Below are 18,764 nucleotides of genomic sequence, written 5' to 3'. Positions count from 1 at the left end.
ACATACCGCGAGACTCACATGTGGAACTCTGCATGTCTTCCGATTTATTTCAGATTAATTTAAAAAAATTAAGTTAACCAATCGCCGAAACTTCGTTTTCTAGCCTTGATCCTATTAGTGCATCAAAACGTATATTCAGAAATTACAATAATAATATAGACAATAACATTCCCAATATAATTATTATCCCCTTGAAACAGTTGCATCTGCACCTCCAACTTCACCTCCTGAGGTCCGGTTATGCTCTTAACTAGAACCAACTCCATGAAGTTGTTCTGAGAATGCACCATCTTCTTAACGAAAGTCTCGTCCACACAGCCCTCCCTGCGAGGACAAATTATGTCCAAGAATTTCATTGAAAACTCAGCGCGTGCAGCCATCCTATCAGGACCTTTGATTTTGTATAGAGGGATGCCCCCTTGAGGGAGAGGGAGCTTGGATACCAGAGCCATAAATTGGTAAGAATATTGGTCAGGCTTGGATAAGCATTGAACGTCTCTGGGGCAAGCCAGCCTCCGGCAGCGGCTACAGATTTCCAAATGAATGGTACATAATACAGTTCGAAAACACTTACGCCTTGTGATTGGAGTCTTTGATGTAACCAGCGGAGCACGAGATGGGGTAGCATTTGTAGCCTCCTCTAGTGTTAACACAGGCATCCTCTGGAGGACACACGTTGTGCTGGCATTCATCGATGTCTGAAATGTTCTTATTTAATTTTTTTTTATTATGGACATTGCAATACTGACCTATGCATACTCTTCTATCCGTCCCCAATTTGTACCCTCTTGGACATTCACAGGTGTAACTGCCAGGTACGTTAACGCAATTTCCTATGCAAAGTTTGCGATCCGAGAACTTCTCGCACTCGTTTATGTCAGTACAAGTCCTGAAGCCAAAGTAATTAGAAAACGAACAATACCTATCATAATTTACCTGTTGTCAGCAGCCAAGACAAACCCAGGTTGACACCCACACCTATGAGAACCCCAAACGTTAATACAATTGTGCTCGCATAACCCCTGAATCTCTTCACATTCATTTATATCATCACAGTAGTTTTGATTCAGCTTAAAACCTGATTGGCAGGAGCATTGGAAAGATCCCACAGTGTTTGTGCATTCAGCGTAATTCCCGCAAGGCTGTAATAAATTCTTTCAAACAGAGATATTTGGTAAAAAAGATTATAGCTCACCCTGTAGAACTTGCACTCATCCACATCCTCACAAACTTGGGTCTGCCTATTCAGGTGGTGACCTGGAGGGCACTCACAAGTATAGTAGCCTTGACCATTTTTACAAATTTGGCTCTTATTGCAATTGTGGCTGCCTCTGGTACACTCATCCACATCTAAAGATCAACCATAGAATCTTAATAATGAATTTTTGTGACATCCTGTATATTTCTCAATAATTTAAAAAGAAGTTTACACTCACCACAAACGTGAAATTCTCAGCAAAACTTACCAACACATTGATCCCCAGTTTCATTCATTTCGTAGCCAATTTTGCAATGCAAAGGAGTACTGCATTGGAATCTACCATTGAAATTTAGACATTTGGACCCTCTGGGACAAGGATTACTTTTGCATTCATCAATATCTACAAAACACCTTACATGAATCTAATAAGTTGGTCTTCAGCTAGAAAAAGTCACCTTCACAATGCCCATTGGCATCCATCTGATACCCAGGAAGGCATTTCTTCAGCATCCCATTGATAATCGGAAGGCTTGTAGTGGTGCTACTCGGAGGCTTATTGTAAACAGCAGGATATGGAATGTAAGGACTTATCGGGTTGGAAACTGGAACTTCAGGAGCCCTGCTGATAGGTTTTGGAGTGGTATACACCCACCAGGGGCGTCTGTTGCTAGGATAAAATGGGTCCCCCCAAATATTGGTGATTGGGATGGGTTTCAACGTGGGTGTGAATGGAACCACGGATGTGCTAGTTGTGTTTAACGTAATAGAGGGTACAGGTGTTGTAGTTGTGGTAGTAGTGGTGGTTTTGGTAGTTCTCGTGGTACTGGACGTGTCAAAAGAAGGGAAGAGCAATGGCCTGATTTGCTCACACCTATAGGTACCCATTTGGTTCTTGCAAGCATAGTTTGATCCCAAACCTCCGCAGTTGTGGGTGCCCAATGCACATTCGTCGTCGTCTTCACAAAGGTCTTTAGCAGAATTCAGGGTGTAACCTACCGCAAAACAAACAATTCTAGAAAGTCCACTATCTCTTTAGAACTGCTTACCAGTTCCACATGAAACCACTCTAGTACAGTAGAAGGACCCCACAGTGTTATCACAGCGATGCATTGGAGAGCAGTTGTCCATTCTCAGCTGACATTCATTCACATCTACCAAACCCTACATTGAACCTAAAATATTCCTTGTAACATCCAGGCTTACCATCACAAGTATTCTGATCAGGATTATACTGTAAGCCTTCAGGACATGTCGGTGGCGTGACTGGTTCTACATTGGTATTAAGAATAAATCCTTCATTTTGCTTAGATTCAATACACCGGTAGCCTCCTTCCTCATTAACGCATTTCTCACCATTTTTGCATACTAGCAAGCTGCCTTCACATTCGTCGATATCTGCACAAGACCAGTACTTATAAATGATCAGAACAAAGTGCAGACCGTCCATACCTTCGCAATGAAAAGTTTCGTTGTTAGTTTTAAACCCTGGAGGACAAGTCTTTCTTGCAGACTTCTCTACGCAAGTATAGTTTCCTTTAGTGTTGACGCAAAGTTGGGATTCTTTGTTGCATCTATTTTCTGGAGAGAGGCACTCGTCTATGTCTGTAATAATTAATTTAATTAGAAGGAGAATTGTGAAAAATTGGAACTTACCTGTGCAAGCCTCAATGGATGTTTTGTATTGGAAGCCTGGAGGACAGTTGGGTCCCTCGCACATGAAAGAGCCGATGGTGTTCTTGCATATCATCGGTGAGGGGCATATCAGGGGCAGCTCGCATTCGTCTATGTCTAAGACATTCTGAGAGTGAGAGAGTTTACATGATATTGGGCGACGTACCATCACAAACTGAAGTCTCCGCATTGAATCTTTGCCCGGCAGGACATCGATTAGCGTCTTCCTCTCCATCCAGATTTGTGGTGAAACAGAAGTACGTACCATCGTCATTCTCACAGATTTCATTGGTGGTGCATTCGTGGATACCCAAGGCGCATTCATCAATATCTGACAAAGAGAGATAGTAAAAATTCCTTGCCCTGGCATTAACCCTTACCTTTGCAAGATTTTTTGTCCGCTTGTAGCTCATATCCTTTCCTGCACGAACACTCGATAGCAGTACCAGTATCAATGCAGTCTTGATCACAAGGATTGTTTTTCTCACACCTGAAAGTATTAAGCCTTTATATTGTGTGGTTTGGATGAGAAGTTCTTACCTGCTTCCTTTGGCCCTTTTAATAGGTCTGCAGGACACACCATCTTTCATGAGCTCATAACCAGGGAAGCAATTGCACCTGAAGGATTTTCCTGAAGGCTCACACAGTTGGGCGCAATATTCGCCAGTTTCACATACATTTTCTTCGGAAAGACCTAACACATATAGTTCTCCTAGTTATTGTTGTTAACTAGCTTAAGCAGTTGCTAGCACCTGGATATATATCCTCGTTATTTCCTGGAAGGATGCTGCTCATAAAGGTATTTGGAGTGCTAATAACAACAGGTTGAACTGTGGTACTAGTGGTAGTCACTTGAGGTAAAATTATTTCCTCGCAGCATGTTGTGAAGACGTCTGAATAGGCCGGACCTAAGCCTACAGTATCTACGCAAGCATCCCCTGACTTTTTGGCCTCAATTCCAAACAAGCAGGCTTCGCAACAATCCTGAAATATCTTAATATAAAGAGAAATCGTCTAACACAAGATCAGCCGTACTCTTCTTTCTCCTTCTTGTTTTATGCAAGTGCTGGTTTTCGCATCCTCCTTACCAGAATCGCATTGCATAGACCTGCAAATGTGACTCAACGAGAGTCATTGAATTAGGTCACATAAATAAAATTTTCAAGATCTCATTGACTTGATAATTACTAACATTTTGCATAATAGATTAATGAGTTTCCTAATAAATTTTTAATAGATTAGCAGTAGCTCACCGTAATTGTTTCTTGCAACAAAAGTTAATTACATTAAGACATACTTCTTCGTCGTCTATGCTAACGTCAGCAATAGGAGGCTGGAACACTTTACATTCCTTATTATTTGTCGCATAATTGGTGCCCAAGTTGCAGCAGAGTTGGCGAGTTTTCAGACTGAAACCTGCAGTGAAGGAAATTAGGAAATAGAACAATAAATTTTACAAAGGCGAATGAGTATGCTTGTTCGTCTTCTAACATCCAGCGTTATTTGTTTAAGTAGTACGAATCATCGACAAAAACCTAAGGGTGTCATAAAATTGCGTAGTCGGCCAGTATCATTCAGCACTAGTTTAGCACTAATAGATTATATTTATAGTGGAACGTTAGAGTCAAAAAAGTGTTTGATTCCAACAACCAACAAAGCAAGTGCCGAATCCCTAGGATTCGAAGACTGGCAACCATCCATATATTCGTCCAAAAATAATCGTCTGCGCAACTTTTCTGTCTGCTGATCCTCCCCTCACAAGATTTTTAAGAGGGGGAGTGCTATATAGACTGGAAATTTTATGGATGGATATTCATTTAAACACGCTCATAAATAGGGTTTTATCCGGTATATGTACAAACTAAATATCTCCCTTTGAGTTCAGATATTGCTAAGCAGTGATTTTGTTATGTTTATTTGGAATGGAGTTGTTAAAACAGAAACTGTATAAAGTGCAAAACGTAACCACGTAGAATGGTTTATCCAACATGAGAATGTTAAGTGAGGAATATTCGTCATATTTTTTTAGAATCAAAACTTGCAATATGAAAAATTTTCAAATCGATTCTGTAAATTTTCAAGTATTTCTATAATACACTTTTGACTTAAATTCTGCTCTATATTCCTCCAATTCTAAGTCTAAATTCTCCATGAATATCCAGCTAACCGCATTGTTCTAATCATTTTAAGGCAAACACTCTTAAATTGACTGTAACTAATCTTTTATATTTTTAAAGTGATTTTAACTAGGAAGTCGCAGGAAAATTATGAGAGAAAATATGCAAACTTTTTCTTACCTTCGCATAACACAACCCATATGCACAAAGTCAAAACCAACTTATTCATTACTGGCCCACGAGACTCCACTCAGACGTTCTTTCTCAATCCAAATGTATCAAAATCAATAGTTACGGCTTATCAACTATTTACTCTGCTTCCCTTTCAAGATTATGAGTGTAAACGTTTCTTGCTACCCCAAAATCCGTCTTACTATGGCCTGTTTCGACGTCTAATCACTCTATAAATTAAGGATGGTGTGGGATTTGATGGTTATTAAACGGGGCTATTAATTCGATATTAGCGTCACTAATGCAAATTGAGTTCGTTGATAATTTTAGTTATGGTACTTCTCAGGCGTTGGATGGAGGAATTGATTGTTCAAAGGTAAATTTTTCCCTTATTGGTCATTGAAGTTAACACAATGATCCGGGTAACGCGGTTAACTTACGAATCATATTTAATGCACATAGTAATGTAATTCAATGTAATTATGAATTTTATACCCAACAACAACAACGAGTTTGTGGTTTTTAGAAGAAGAGTCGCTTCTTTGGCAATTCTGGTAGGTGAGAAAACGTACCATAATTTGGCGTCTTATTTCTAGTGATTTAAGTCATCTTAAGTAAAATTTCACAAAGTAAATATAATTATATCGGTATTCTTACTTGGAAAAAACGAGTACATGCGAAACTGGACACTAAAACCTACTTGACTAAAATAAAGCTCTTTGTGTGCGGATTTGCGCCGATTTTGAAAAAACAACTGAACTGCGCGATAATAATTTATTTAAATTTCCGGAATACTATAGGTCTTCAATAATTCATGGAGCTTGAAATACCTTGAAAAGCATTACACCTTCATAATCGACCTATTTTTTACCTTTATTCATTAATTTATCTTCTATACAGGGGCTTCATTGTTTAACCAGTTAAAGCTTGTAAACCGAAAAAATAAGAAGCAAAAATTCCGATGTTCAAGAGAGAGCTTTCTAGCACTTTCAACGAAATAAATACGAGCGTACTTGTCAATAGATTAAAAACTACGACTTCGAGGGAAATGTTTGTCTTTCCGTAACTGTAACTGAATCAGAGCTTTAAGATTGAAGGAGAAAATTGCTGAAATTGGAGAAAAGAATCTTTGGATGAAGAAAATATAAAAGAGCTACCAAGCCGAGAACAAGTCTAATCCAACAGAGTCAGATTGTGGTTTTTCCGCAGTTGCTCAAAATACGTAACATACGTGAGATAAGGCAATTTGACGCAAAGTGTAAATTAAAGCTAAGAACAAACTAGGTAATTAGTTGAAAGCCCTGAAAAATGTCTGGAAGAAGAGAAAAAAAATACAACACGTATGTACTTTGTAAACTGATTAGCACTGATGAAACAACATCACGCGATGAGAAAACTTGAGAAAAGTAAAAAAGTATGGTCAGTAATATGGAAAAAAGCTACGGAATATAGTGACCTAACTGCGGACATCTAATGCGAAAATTACGGATACGTAGTGACAAATTGGGCATTTGGATTGAAAAGTAAGGACACGTAAAATTCGAAATGGCACTAAACAAAGGAAATGGTTTCTCTGAATAAAGCATTGTGAAAACAAGGTAATTTAGCGTAATGTGTAAATTGAAGCTAAGAGCGAACTAGGTAATAAGTTTGCACAAATCGGGGGAATTAATCTAAATGTCAGAGATGCCACCGAGCTTAAATAAGATCCAAAGCTCGGAAGACTTCTTCAACGTTTAAATTTGTGATAAAATTGCTAAGATTTTCCACGAGTGTCTACGAGAAATGAACGTTGAAAATAGGGTATTTTTTTGCAACTCTTAGGTCTTTAATTGTTTGTAATATAGAAGTTCCTTTCATTTTAACAATTTTCTGAGCCATGAATAAGGACCCTTAAGATAGAAAAAGTACTTGGGAGACGACTCAGAGAGCCAGCGCTGAAAATATTTTAGTGAAAGGAAAGAAAAGAGAGGGGCAAAGAATTTGAGAAAAATTTAAAAAATCGGCTAGTTTTGTCAAACAGGTGTTTTATTCATAAATTTTCTTACAAATATTTTAAAGATATATATTTTTTCGAATAATGAGTAAGTCGTCATTATGTACGTTCTCTACGGGAGCAGTCAAAACTAATTTTTCGCTGTAAACGGAGTATTTAAATAACGTTCTAGTGCCTACAATTAAAAATTTTACAGCCACTTCTAAATCGTTAGGTAGTTTGAGATACATATATACTGGCATGAAAATAGTAATATTTTGTATTTAGACGGTCATTTTTTAAATCTATAGTACGTATAATGGAAAACTGTAAACTGAAATTATCCATAACTCTAAATTTTAAGCACCTTTTGAAAACATGAAACAACGAGAACATCAATATTACAACGAGCTGTTATGCACATAAAGTCGTTTTTTCTTCCTATAAAATCTTTATCCGGTTGATTTTCAGTGCATAAAAACTCGTCTTCCTAGCAGCAACAACGTAAAATTCCAAGTTTTCTTTAATTATGTCATGATCTAATTGCAATAACTACATCCATACATACTGCATGTACGTGAACATTATCAAGGCGATGTAAAGTCAATTAAGGGAATGTTGAAAAATTCAATAGAGCAGCAGAGTCAGGGTCTAATTTTATCAAATTACTAATTCCAGTAAATTAACTAAATCATGCAATTAATTGAGACGCAACCGATACCTAACACTGCCGCGATAATTTCTAAGTTGTAAAAAGAAATTAATAGCGGATTTTAGAAGGCCTATTCCTAGCTTAGGGCTATAGTTGTCGATGGGGCTCGACCAGCATTTGACATTGAGATAGAACCTGGCCAAGGGCACGTAGAAGGGACACTTCTCGTTTGCTGCAAACCTGCTGCAGATTCTGGATGCAAGAAGTTGCGCTTTTGCTCACTTTTCTCTTGCTAAAATCAATTCGCGATAGATCAAACTTGCCAGAATTCAGAAGACCATTATTACCAAGATCTGTATTCTAGACGCGATCATATCTGGAAGAATATCCAACGCTTCCTGTAGAGATGTGAGCTTCTCCTCTACATTTGTAATTCTGTCCTCTAGGCTGTCCTGCCTTGTGCTCATATCAGACACTATCTCATATACAGTATTTTGGGTCTGAAATTGTTGTATAAACAAAACTGAGAGCTTATCAGTAGATAGTCTATAGTTACCTTAGCCATATCAGTAATAGTATTTGCATTGTCCATAAGTTTCCTTTGGTCCATTTTAACCTTTCTTAACCTGAACAGAGATGACAATCAAAGGAGTAATAAAAGAGGCTGAGGAATACTCACGCATAAATTGCAAGTAAAAATTTCCTCTGATGTGTTCTTACTCTACCGGGATTCACCCTTTTCACTAGCCTTGTATGTTTGTAAATAAGCCATGTCTCTCTCAAGACATTTGCTGCTGCATTTTTAAGCTGGAAAGTAAAAGCAAAAGCTAAGGTATCGCATGACCATTTAGTTAAGAATAAAAGACCTCGACGGGCCGCGTATTTGCTGGTGATACTAGAGGCGGGTGGACACACAGAGGAAGATATTTTCGAATGAAGAACTGTGAAGCTGAAGAGCGGACTTAGTAACGTCATCAATATTAATTACCGAAGAACGATCAAAGGGGACAACTTCAAACCAAGAGTAAGAAAAATAATCTACCACTACGTAGATCTCCGTGGAGAACTCTTTCAAGTGTCAAAGCTCCAGAGATGAACTTTAGCGAACTTTCAGCACGATCCTTAAGGGACAATATAGACTTTCTTAGTTGGGTTCACACAGAAAAGTCGGTTGCGATCCTTTTATCGTCTAAGACACCCGACCCTAAAGAGCAGGATGGAAGGTATAGGCACTGAGGAGATCAGGCAAGTCCTGAAGCATCGCCAAGTCGTGTTATTTGTGAGAGACTACCAGAATGAAATTAGGGTAAGAGATGGTTGCCCACAGGGCAACTGCTTATCACCTCGATTATGGTGTCTCCTGATCACACCGCCAAAAAATTGGTAAGTTTTTTTTATCCATTTATTCCACGGGTTCACTTCGACTCGCGTTATATGAACAAATTCCATTTGGTATTCGATTAATAAATTTTAAACGAAATTAATCTGGCTTTATTTTATGGCTATTTATGGGTAATTCTATACTCTATCTATCAGTAATAATCAATTTCAACCAATGGAACGACTAGAATGCAATTTCCATTTTGTAATTCCATTGCTGACTTTATATTTATTGCACCCGCTCTGCGTAAACCCTAAAATTCCAAACTTCATAACTTTATAATTTTTATTTTTTATTTTTTTCTAAATTAAATATTCCATTCAATATTTTGGTTCTTAAATTGACGGTTCGGTAATATTATTGGCCGACGTCTTAAATTTTTAATAACGTTGACTCCATGTTTGAAGTCTTTAACGGAAAACTTCTCGGAAAAACTAGGTTTATGATATTAGTCCATCAAGTCTCTGGTCAATCAAAGGTCAAAATAAGAAATTTTTTTATTCGATATTGTTGATTTTGTCTGCCAGTTCTGATGTCCCCACTTTTAAACAAAAACGCGGAATACTTTACTTTTCCAACGTAGTGCCTCTTTAGTTCGGAGGGTAATACGTACACACAAAATGGGGGACACATTTCCCATGCTTAATCCGCAGATCAGCATTAAGTTTTACTGTGATAAATAATACATTTTGCGGTAATATTGATCGGCTTGCGATCGCAACCACGTATGCGATTCAGTCGTAAGGAGGACCAAATATATGGTCCAAACGTCGGTTTTTTAGCCAATAAAGAATGTGTCTGATTACCCCGAATCCGGTAATTGACCTGCTTAGCTTGAGGGATTTTAGTCAATATTTCTATTTTCAAACTCGGGACGTGATTGTCGATTTTTTGTTTACTCGCCCTAGCTACCAAATGGAACGAGTTTGTCTAAACATCCGTTAAAAAACCTCGATGGCCGATATTGCTTCTTGACGCAATACATTTTCAGGGTCTTACTAGTATATGGAATATCGACAGTTCATTCAGTTTTAGTCTTTTCATGAGTTTCCACTCGCAAAAATTGCTTTGCTGAAAATTAGTGTCACTCCAATAGAGCCCCTGACTAAAGCACGTGCTCTGTAGTTCTCCCAGCATTGGACGTCCCTACTTAAACGAAGCCGCCTTCAACTTTCTTTATCTGCCTTCAACGTTAAAATGCCATGGATAATAAATAATACCCGCTCAAGATACGAACTGACACATTGGTGACTAAGGAATAAAATGCCGGGATCCCGATGTCGATCATCCTGGTACCCCGGACATTAAGTCCATCCTGAAAAAGCCCGGTGTTATAGAATGTAAGTCCCCAGGTTATCCGGATAAAATAATTTAAAGTTTATCTATGAATTTGTTCGATATTATTCAAAGTATGCCTGGGGTCTGAGCTACGCAATGTCATAACAGGCTGGATTATTGAAGATATCTCAAAAACTGCTATGTATGTATTTTTGCAAATTTACATGCCATTGCAGATGATAAGAACGTGTTTGGGGAGAGTAAGACGATTTTTGAAACGGTATAGGACATTTTCGGTTCGAAAGGTCGATCGTCTGTATCAATACATTTTCTAAGTCTTTTATTTCTTTTTTGCAGAAACTAGAAAATTACTTATATTCCCGGGGCTAGAAAAATTCTGTCCAAAAATCGGGATAGTATTCCCTGGTGGAAACACTCAAAGGCGAATTATATCGATGGAGGCCAGAAGAACATCAACTCAAACTGCCCCTGCTTGCAGCACAAGCTGAAGCTTTGAACAAAAACGAAAGCTGCGAGCTGATTTCTTTGAAATTTAATGAAATATTATTGACGCTTACCCTCTTTGTTAGTTGGGTGTCCATCATAAAATTATGTACATGTTTTTCGGCTCTAGTCAGCTCTAATTTTCTTGAAACTACAGCTACTAATAACGCTGTACAACCGGCCCCCTGTAAGTAAAAGTAAATGAAAGAATAAAAGAGAATTATAAATGACTACTAGGTGGGCTGTTATACCCCACACCCTAAAATACCACATTTGGCACCTATTACCAACTCAAATTTTCTAAATCCCCAGGTACCTACCTAGTCCTCAATAACCGCCAAAAACCCTTCGAACTAATCTTTTCGCCTCATCCAAACCACTGGAAAAACTTTTTAACAAAGGCATCAAAAACCTTCTCAAACATCCCGGTACCCACCTGCGGAAAATTGAAGACATTTTTTTTATTTTCTCAAAAAAGTTACCTCGCACTTGATATGATGAGTATGAGGAAGACGTTTAGGTGCATTTTTGTTAGAAAATTGTAAAATCCTGAAATATGCACGCCAACCATTAATTTTTATAAAGAATTTATTAAGTAAAATTACATAGCAAATTATTAGATTAAATAAGAGTAAGCAAAAAGCAAAATCATAAATACTAATACATAGAAAAATGTAAAAAACTGTTGAACTTTTCAATCTGATTCAATATGCTGGAATATACATTTTGAAGAGATCATCATCATCATTGCGAAAACCCTCCAGAGGAGGACAGGGGCATATTACACCATATGTGACTTCATACAAGAAGCCTTCTTCTTTCATAAGTAAATTGCACGGGGTTGGAACAAGATTCGTTCCAAAGGGTTTGAAGGTATCTAATTTTCTTAATAGTTCACGTGAAAATGTTTCTGTATCATTGACGAGTTTATAAAGAACACTCCATCGACATGGATATATGCCGCTACTTTTCATTGGAGTTACTTCCTCTACAACTAGCTCCGGTACATTTTGGTTGCACAGTGATATGAAAATATTCTCTGCTTCTATTTGATTGGACCACGTGGGGCAGGGCACTTTATTAGGCATTGCTTGTGCCATTTCTGTAAAAATTTCAATGAAAACAAATGCTTACAACCATATAAAATAAATGCGGACTTACCTCTGAGAGAAAATGCATAAATTTCTACCAATTTCAAACTATTTTATTTTAAAGAAGAACTGTGAATAAGCTTGGACTTTAAGGGATGTTAAATATCGAATGGCGTCGAATCGCTGTCTCAGGGTGAGCTAGCGAAACAATCCATTGTTGCCAGATCAATTTAGATTTTTTCAGAACACTATAGGGTCGCGTTCCAATGATTTTACAAATATCAATATTCAATAATGTAAATTTCCTAAAAAAACTCATTCAATTTAACAAAATTAGGTACGTAAAATTTCTTAAAATAATTTTAAAACTACTGAGACTTGGAAAATTTACGAAACATTGGCAACGCCACTGAATCTATAAGGCGTAAAATTTATTTTAAAGGAATTTTTGTTCCTTTAAAATATTAAATTTTTACATTTTTTCAAATATTTTATATAGCAATATAAGACATAAAGATTGTAGTAATGTATGTAAAAAATATTTGAATATTTCTATTAACTCGATGATAAATAGATGCAAGTGCCATCTAGTGATTACTAGCTTTTGTTATTCTGTTGATAAAATCAATATCTATTTTCAACCTTCTTATAGATTCAGTGGCATTGCCAATGTTTCGTAAATTTTCTAAGTCTCAGTAGTTTTAAAATTATTTTAAGAAATTTTACGTACCTAATTTTGTTAAATTGTATGAGTTTTTTTAGGAAATTTACATTATTGAATATTGATATTTGTAAAATCATTGGAACGCTACCCTATAGTGTTCTGAAAAAATCTAAATTGAACTGGCAACAATGGATTGTTTCGTTAGCTCACCCTGAGACAGCGATTCAATGCCATTCGATATTTAACCTCTCTTAAAGTCCAAGCTTATTCACAGTTCTTCTTTAAAATAAAATAGTTTGAAATTGGTAGAAATTTATGCATTTTCTCTCAGAGGTAAGTCCGCATTTGTTTTCATTGAAACTTTTACAGAAATGGCACAAGCAATGCCTAATAAAGTGCCCTGCCCCACGTGGTCCAATCAAATAGAAGCAGAGAATATTTTCATATCACTGTGCAACCAAAATGTACCGGAGCTAGTTGTAGAGGAAGTAACTCCATTGAAAAGTAGCGGCACTTATCCATGTCGATGGAAAGTTCTTTATAAACTCGTCAATTATACAGACACATTTTCACGTGAACTATTAAAAAAATTAAAAGACTTCAAACCCACTGGAACGAATCTTATTCCAACCCCGTGCAATTTACTTATGAAAGAAGAAGGCCCCATGTATGAAGTCACATATGGTGTAATGTGCCACTGTCCTCGTCCACAGGGTTTTTGCGATGATAATGACGATGATCTCTTCAAAATGTATATTCCAGCATATTGAATCAGATTGAAAAGTTCAACAGTTTTCTACATTTTTCTATCTATTAGTATTTATGATTTTGCTTTTTTCTTACTCTTATTTAATCTAATAATTTACTATGTAATGTTACTTAATAAATTCTTTATAAAAATTAATGGTTGTCGTGCATATTTCGGGATTTTATAATTTTCTAACAAAAAATGCACCTAAACGTCTTCCTCCTACTCATCATATGAAGTGCGAAGTAACTTTTTTGAGGAAATAAAAAAAAATTCGGAATAAATTTCTTCAATTTTCCCCAGGTAGGTCCCCTCTCCAAACGTGGGTGTTTGAGAAGGTTTTTGATGCCTTTGTTTAAAAATTTTTCCAGTGGTTTGGGTGAGACGAAAAGATTAGTGCGAAGGGTTTTTGGCGGTTATTGGGGACTAGGTAGGTACCTGGGGATTTAGAAAATTTGAGTTGGTGATAGGTGCAAAATGTGGTATTTTGGGATGTGGGGTATAACAGCCCAACTAATAATTAAATGGGTACAATTATTCGGAAATACCTACCATAATTCCAGTGCTCACTGCTATACCTCTTCCGCAATATGTGTTGGGGACAATGTCACCAAACCCGACGCTGAGGAAAGTTATAGCTATCAACCACATTGCATTTAGAAGGTTTGCGTGCTCCTCATCGTGAAATCTGCAATAAATTAAAGCCTTCATGCATCTTCATGGTTTATAATTAATCCCCGAACCGAAAAAATTAATTATTGTCAGGATAATAAGGTTTCAAATTAATTAACCACACATGTCATTTCTGCCACGAAACGCATGAACTTTTATATAACCCCAAGACTTAATATTCTTTTTAAAACTGCAACAAGGATTTTTATAAAAATGATTAATATATCGTCCACAATTGAGCCATCCCCGGCTTTTAAACCCCGATACGCCTTCAGTTCATGATATTGACGAGGAATTGAATTCTTGTCAGACTTTAAAAAGCCTATCTCATACTGAAACTTTTGTGCGGCTCCCATAATTTAAAGCTTTCACTTCACTTCCAATTTGTGCAATAAATGTAATAATACGTCTGAATATTGGAAAATTATGTGAAGCATTAATTAATTAGTCAGCCCTGCAACGCTGCTAAGCTCTAGGTAAGTATGTATAACAAATAAAGTAAAACGTTCATGCAATCGATCGAAACGTGACTTGATAGTTGATTGTTACTGCCTTCACCGTGATACTACGCTATAAAATTACCCCCCTAAAACCCTCTTACAACTACATTTATAGTTAAATTGCCATTTCATTAAGGCTTGAACAGAGATTTGAGCATAAAAACTTGCAGAAATAATTAAGTATATGACGTGCATAGCCTTTGTAGTTCAAGCGCGATTACGGAGCTTGCCGCGTTAGACCGGCATGCGCATAAAGTTCAGCTAGGCCGGAAATTTATCAGTAAATTAGACAAAATATTTTAAGGCTATATATGGATCGCAACTAGTTTTGGAAGTTGATCATTGCTGCTTTGAACTTTCGCCTGGAACTAATACTACAAAATTAACGACCCTTATAAAACCTCCGCAGCCGCGTTTATAGCAAGATTGCGCTTTAATGAAAGCTCAGATAGAGATTAGGGCATTAGCGCTTACCTCTCACATTGTCTTAACGTCCAACTAGCAATAATCCACAGAGACACCATAAACACTAAAAGCACCGTCCCGGGACAAATGGTCATAAGAGTCTTGAGAACGAAACGTGTGTTGAAATTAATTCGATTTAAAGCACCGATGCTCCGCGATGAAGCGTCCGTAAACAGTTTACTATGCAACAGCATAACTCTGCAGATTAGGTATAGTCTTAAGAACATTGGCAAGGAAAGCGGCACGTCATATGGCACACATTTGGAACCCATGCCACCGTTCTGCCTGTTGGCCAGTCTTGTTGTCCACACGAATCTGTAATGTCCAGGAATCGGGTGCACGGCGCATATTATTAATTCCATGCTTATTTGGCAAATTCGTTGCCATGTCATTGCTATCCTCCAATCGTCCGCACAGTTGTCTATCATAAATAGCTGAGGAATCGTAATTTTTCTACTAAACTCTTGATTAATTTTGTTATAATAATTACCTGCACTTCCAGAGCATGATAGGCTACAATGAGGCCTAAAAGTATCACAGTCGAGACAGATATCAATGTTTTTAACGCAATTGAGTAAAATTCGTCCTGAAAACCAACGAAAGTTGCATTAATGATAATTACTTAAAAATTTGGCATATACCTACAGGGTGGCCCAATTTCGACTCTCAACATATGATTGCGAACACAAATTCGAGATACACAAACGGTTAAATGTGCCAGAGATATTCGAGAAAAAAAACAAAAATTGCGGGTTCCCTTTTACATTGTTTTTGGTTAAATTATAAAGAAACATACAAATGGAGATGAAAAGTGGTTGCAAAGAAGCATAAAATTGGAGATAAAACACTTCCCATCTCCATTTTTATCCTTTTCTTCAAGATTGTTGGATTTGTCAACGGAGATATTCACATTTGATTGAATCTTTAGGGAAATTGGTGTGTATAACTAACTGGAAACTTCTATTGGAAACGTGTTCTATATGTTTGAGAAAGATTATTTATTTTTTATTTTATGTTACATTTTGAATTTAAAAGAAATACTCTGTACGTTGAAGCGCTTGAATCGCACTCCAGAACGATTACAAGGTTAACGCGCATCCTCCACGATTGTGTCAGACTCTGCTCGCATTGCAGTTACAACTTACCTTACGATAAACACCGGCACTTGAGAGTTCATTTTCAATAACCATAACAATAATCCCGAACATCCCCATAACTAAAGCATAGTCGCTTATCCTTTTCCGTTTCTCGAAAAGGGCTTTGCGTCTTCCTAGGCGGTAGCCCACGTTGGGTTTATGTTTGAGGCTGCCTGATGATGGTCCTTTGTAACTACTTCCTATGTTGCGGTCTTCAAGAAAGCGCGGATATTCGATGTGGCCAATTAGACCCGCGGTATTTTCTTCCTGAATTTTGCCGTCTCCTCCTGTAGTGTCTTTATTGGAACTTTTCACCGCTCCTGGGATTGAAAGGGTGGACACGGGCTTTCTGAGCTGAAAGTTGAAATTATCCTTCTAATACTAGATTAACAGTTATATCGTCAACTCTAGGATTTTAATTAGCTTCAGAGCTAAATACAGTAAAAAAAGATATGTAATTCACAGTAACACATTTTTCCATATGCCAATTGAATGTAGTGTTATAATACATGTAAGAGTGCCAATGTATGATAAAGGTAATCAAGCATGGAAAGCGGGATAGAAACAGAGCCAAGATATAAATGGTTTATTAATATTATATACACATGTGTTGAAGGGAAGAAGATAAGTATGAAAGAAATTTAAGGATATGATGTACTCCAAATCTGCTAACTCGTTTCCTGTCGCATGATCTTTAGAGTGCAGGCGTCAGTTCGGTGTCTTCCTGACGCTCGGACATGCGGAACTAATTTTTCAATAAATTAACAATACCTATGCAGAGCTTGTTCGATATAATCTCGAATAACTGTGTATGAAACTCACAAGGAGAAGCTATGGACTAAAGTCAGGAAACGTTTCAATGACAATAGTAATGTGCGGAAAAATCATTAATGTGTCATAAATACGTATCTAGCAATAAACAATTTCAAATTCGTGTTTTAAAAACTTACCTTAATCGAATTTGGCCTTTAGGAAAGAAATATATGCGTGGACATGGAAATAAAAAGTTTTTTGCTTCGGGAAAGTTCACACATTTCAACAGCGTTCTGCTAATGGAACAAATTTTAAGTTTGGAATTTTTTGTGTTCACGTAAAAGAGGATACAATGAATATGAAGTAAGCAATAAAATTACTTCAATCGAATCTGTTCTGTGGCCGTTTTATCATTGCAATTGCTTTTTTTAGATTGATAGAGGGAAATTGAGCATGAATAATCATAAAATAAAGCAGATAATCGAAGAATTAAGCAAAAAATAAGATGTTGTTTTGAAATGTTATTTAAAATCAACGTATGGGATAAATGCACAAAAAACTCATCCATTTTTCGAAGAAGTGAGAGGAAAGTCATATGTGCAGGTGTGTAAGTGCGCCTGGTTCGTCAGTGTCCGTTTTAAATTTGAATAATAAAATTTCAAACTATGTTTGACTTTGATTCATCTTCCAAATTCCATTTGCTTGCAAATTTCCTAGTACACTTACGCATCTGCAGAAATCGATTTTGCAATCGCTATCCAAAAATGGGAAAGTTTTTTATTCATTTATTCCACATGTTGACTTTCACTCACATTTCAAAACCAAATCGCATTTTCTGATTAATTTTTCTCAATTATCTGGTTTGTTTTGTGACATTTATATTGAATTTCATTCTCTACATATCTATAATGATTATTTGCAACACACGGAACGGCCACAAAGCAGATTTGGTTGCGAATTTTCATTTCGTAATTTTGTTACTTAATTTATATTCATCGTCCCTATGTCTGCATGAACGTTAAAAATTTTAAACTTAAATTATTAATTCAAAAAATAAAACTTTCTGGATGGGAAAGATGTTATGAGCATACAAGAGGAAGTTCCACGGAGCAATAAACTTAAATGAGACAAGAGAGATTGTGGTGAATGAAATTTAATCTCGTGTGGTGCTCGACGTGATTACTTCTTTTACGATCATGGAAGCAAATAAACAACATTTTAATGAGGTAATAACTTGAACAAACAGCTTGAACTTTTACATTATCAGGGCTATATATAATTAACGAGAAAACCTACCCCACATCTGCCGGTAAACGGGCCGAAACGAGAACTTTTTCACTCGAAACATAGAGTTTTGTATCTTTAAAAACGGCTTTTTACGTGCGAACGGGGTTTTTACTTAGTTGCGAAAAGAAAATTAATTTACAAATTTCAAATGAATATTAAGTTTGCTTTTGTTCAATTTTACTCACTATAAACCCTAATTCATACAAAACGTTTCTCAGCTTAGTGGGTAAGAGTAAAGGCTTGGCTTTACGCTAATAATTGAAAACATAGGATACAGTAAATCCTTTAGAACACCTTGTTATTGAGTAAGTAGCAATAAATAACGTTTAATCACACTAATAATTATAAATTACTTTAACTACGTACCTAATTAATCCTCTTATTTTATTGGGTTATGCAATTTCGTTGACTCTGGATTAAACCCGTGTAGGTGCGGGAATTAGCTCTAATAATTTTTCTACTAATACAATGCTAATTGTAACACAGGTAAGTTAATTA

At 36.7% G+C, this 18,764-nt stretch overlaps 2 protein-coding genes across 6 annotated transcripts in view; both read right to left on the bottom strand.

The window, feature by feature from the left end:
- Positions 1-105: 105 nt before the first annotated feature.
- LOC136414953 (fibulin-1-like) lies at positions 106-5,885 on the bottom strand. 3 transcript variants are annotated; one of them, XM_066399265.1, is made up of 19 exons: positions 5,818-5,885; positions 5,170-5,390; positions 4,126-4,288; positions 3,908-3,980; positions 3,625-3,856; positions 3,413-3,566; positions 3,253-3,362; positions 3,039-3,203; positions 2,855-2,989; positions 2,651-2,803; positions 2,405-2,596; positions 2,248-2,352; positions 1,657-2,193; positions 1,467-1,601; positions 1,196-1,350; positions 937-1,142; positions 750-889; positions 575-698; positions 106-525 (listed from the first exon to the last, which is right to left on the bottom strand). In XM_066399265.1, the coding sequence occupies exons 2-19, from the start codon at positions 5,216-5,218 to the stop codon at positions 123-125; spliced, it is 3,231 nt and encodes a 1,076-aa protein (XP_066255362.1). In that variant the 5' UTR covers positions 5,219-5,390; positions 5,818-5,885; the 3' UTR covers positions 106-122. The 3 variants fall into 3 exon arrangements, with proteins under 3 accessions (XP_066255362.1, XP_066255361.1, XP_066255363.1); XM_066399264.1 differs by lacking the exon at positions 5,818-5,885 and having other exon boundaries at positions 5,170-5,446; XM_066399266.1 differs by lacking the exons at positions 2,855-2,989; positions 5,818-5,885 and having other exon boundaries at positions 5,170-5,448.
- Positions 5,886-7,179: 1,294 nt separating this feature from the next.
- Positions 7,180-18,764, bottom strand: part of SK (small conductance calcium-activated potassium channel) — a 29,495-nt gene continuing 17,910 nt past the window's right edge. For all 3 annotated transcript variants that reach the window (XM_066399268.1, XM_066399267.1, XM_066399269.1), the window contains 9 exons: positions 16,236-16,580; positions 15,581-15,676; positions 15,100-15,524; positions 14,006-14,141; positions 11,025-11,135; positions 8,467-8,594; positions 8,344-8,413; positions 8,135-8,287; positions 7,180-8,079 (listed from right to left, as the gene is read on the bottom strand). In XM_066399268.1, coding sequence (XP_066255365.1) covers positions 7,924-8,079; positions 8,135-8,287; positions 8,344-8,413; positions 8,467-8,594; positions 11,025-11,135; positions 14,006-14,141; positions 15,100-15,524; positions 15,581-15,676; positions 16,236-16,580 — 1,620 coding nt within the window. In that variant the 3' untranslated portion in view covers positions 7,180-7,923. The remainder of the gene's footprint in view (positions 8,080-8,134; positions 8,288-8,343; positions 8,414-8,466; positions 8,595-11,024; positions 11,136-14,005; positions 14,142-15,099; positions 15,525-15,580; positions 15,677-16,235; positions 16,581-18,764) is intronic.

Source organism: Euwallacea similis, chromosome 18, assembly GCF_039881205.1.
Source record: "Euwallacea similis isolate ESF13 chromosome 18, ESF131.1, whole genome shotgun sequence".
NCBI lineage: Eukaryota > Metazoa > Arthropoda > Insecta > Coleoptera > Curculionidae > Euwallacea > Euwallacea similis.
Note: the sequence above shows the minus strand (reverse complement) of the source record. Positions and strands in the feature narration are given on the sequence as shown.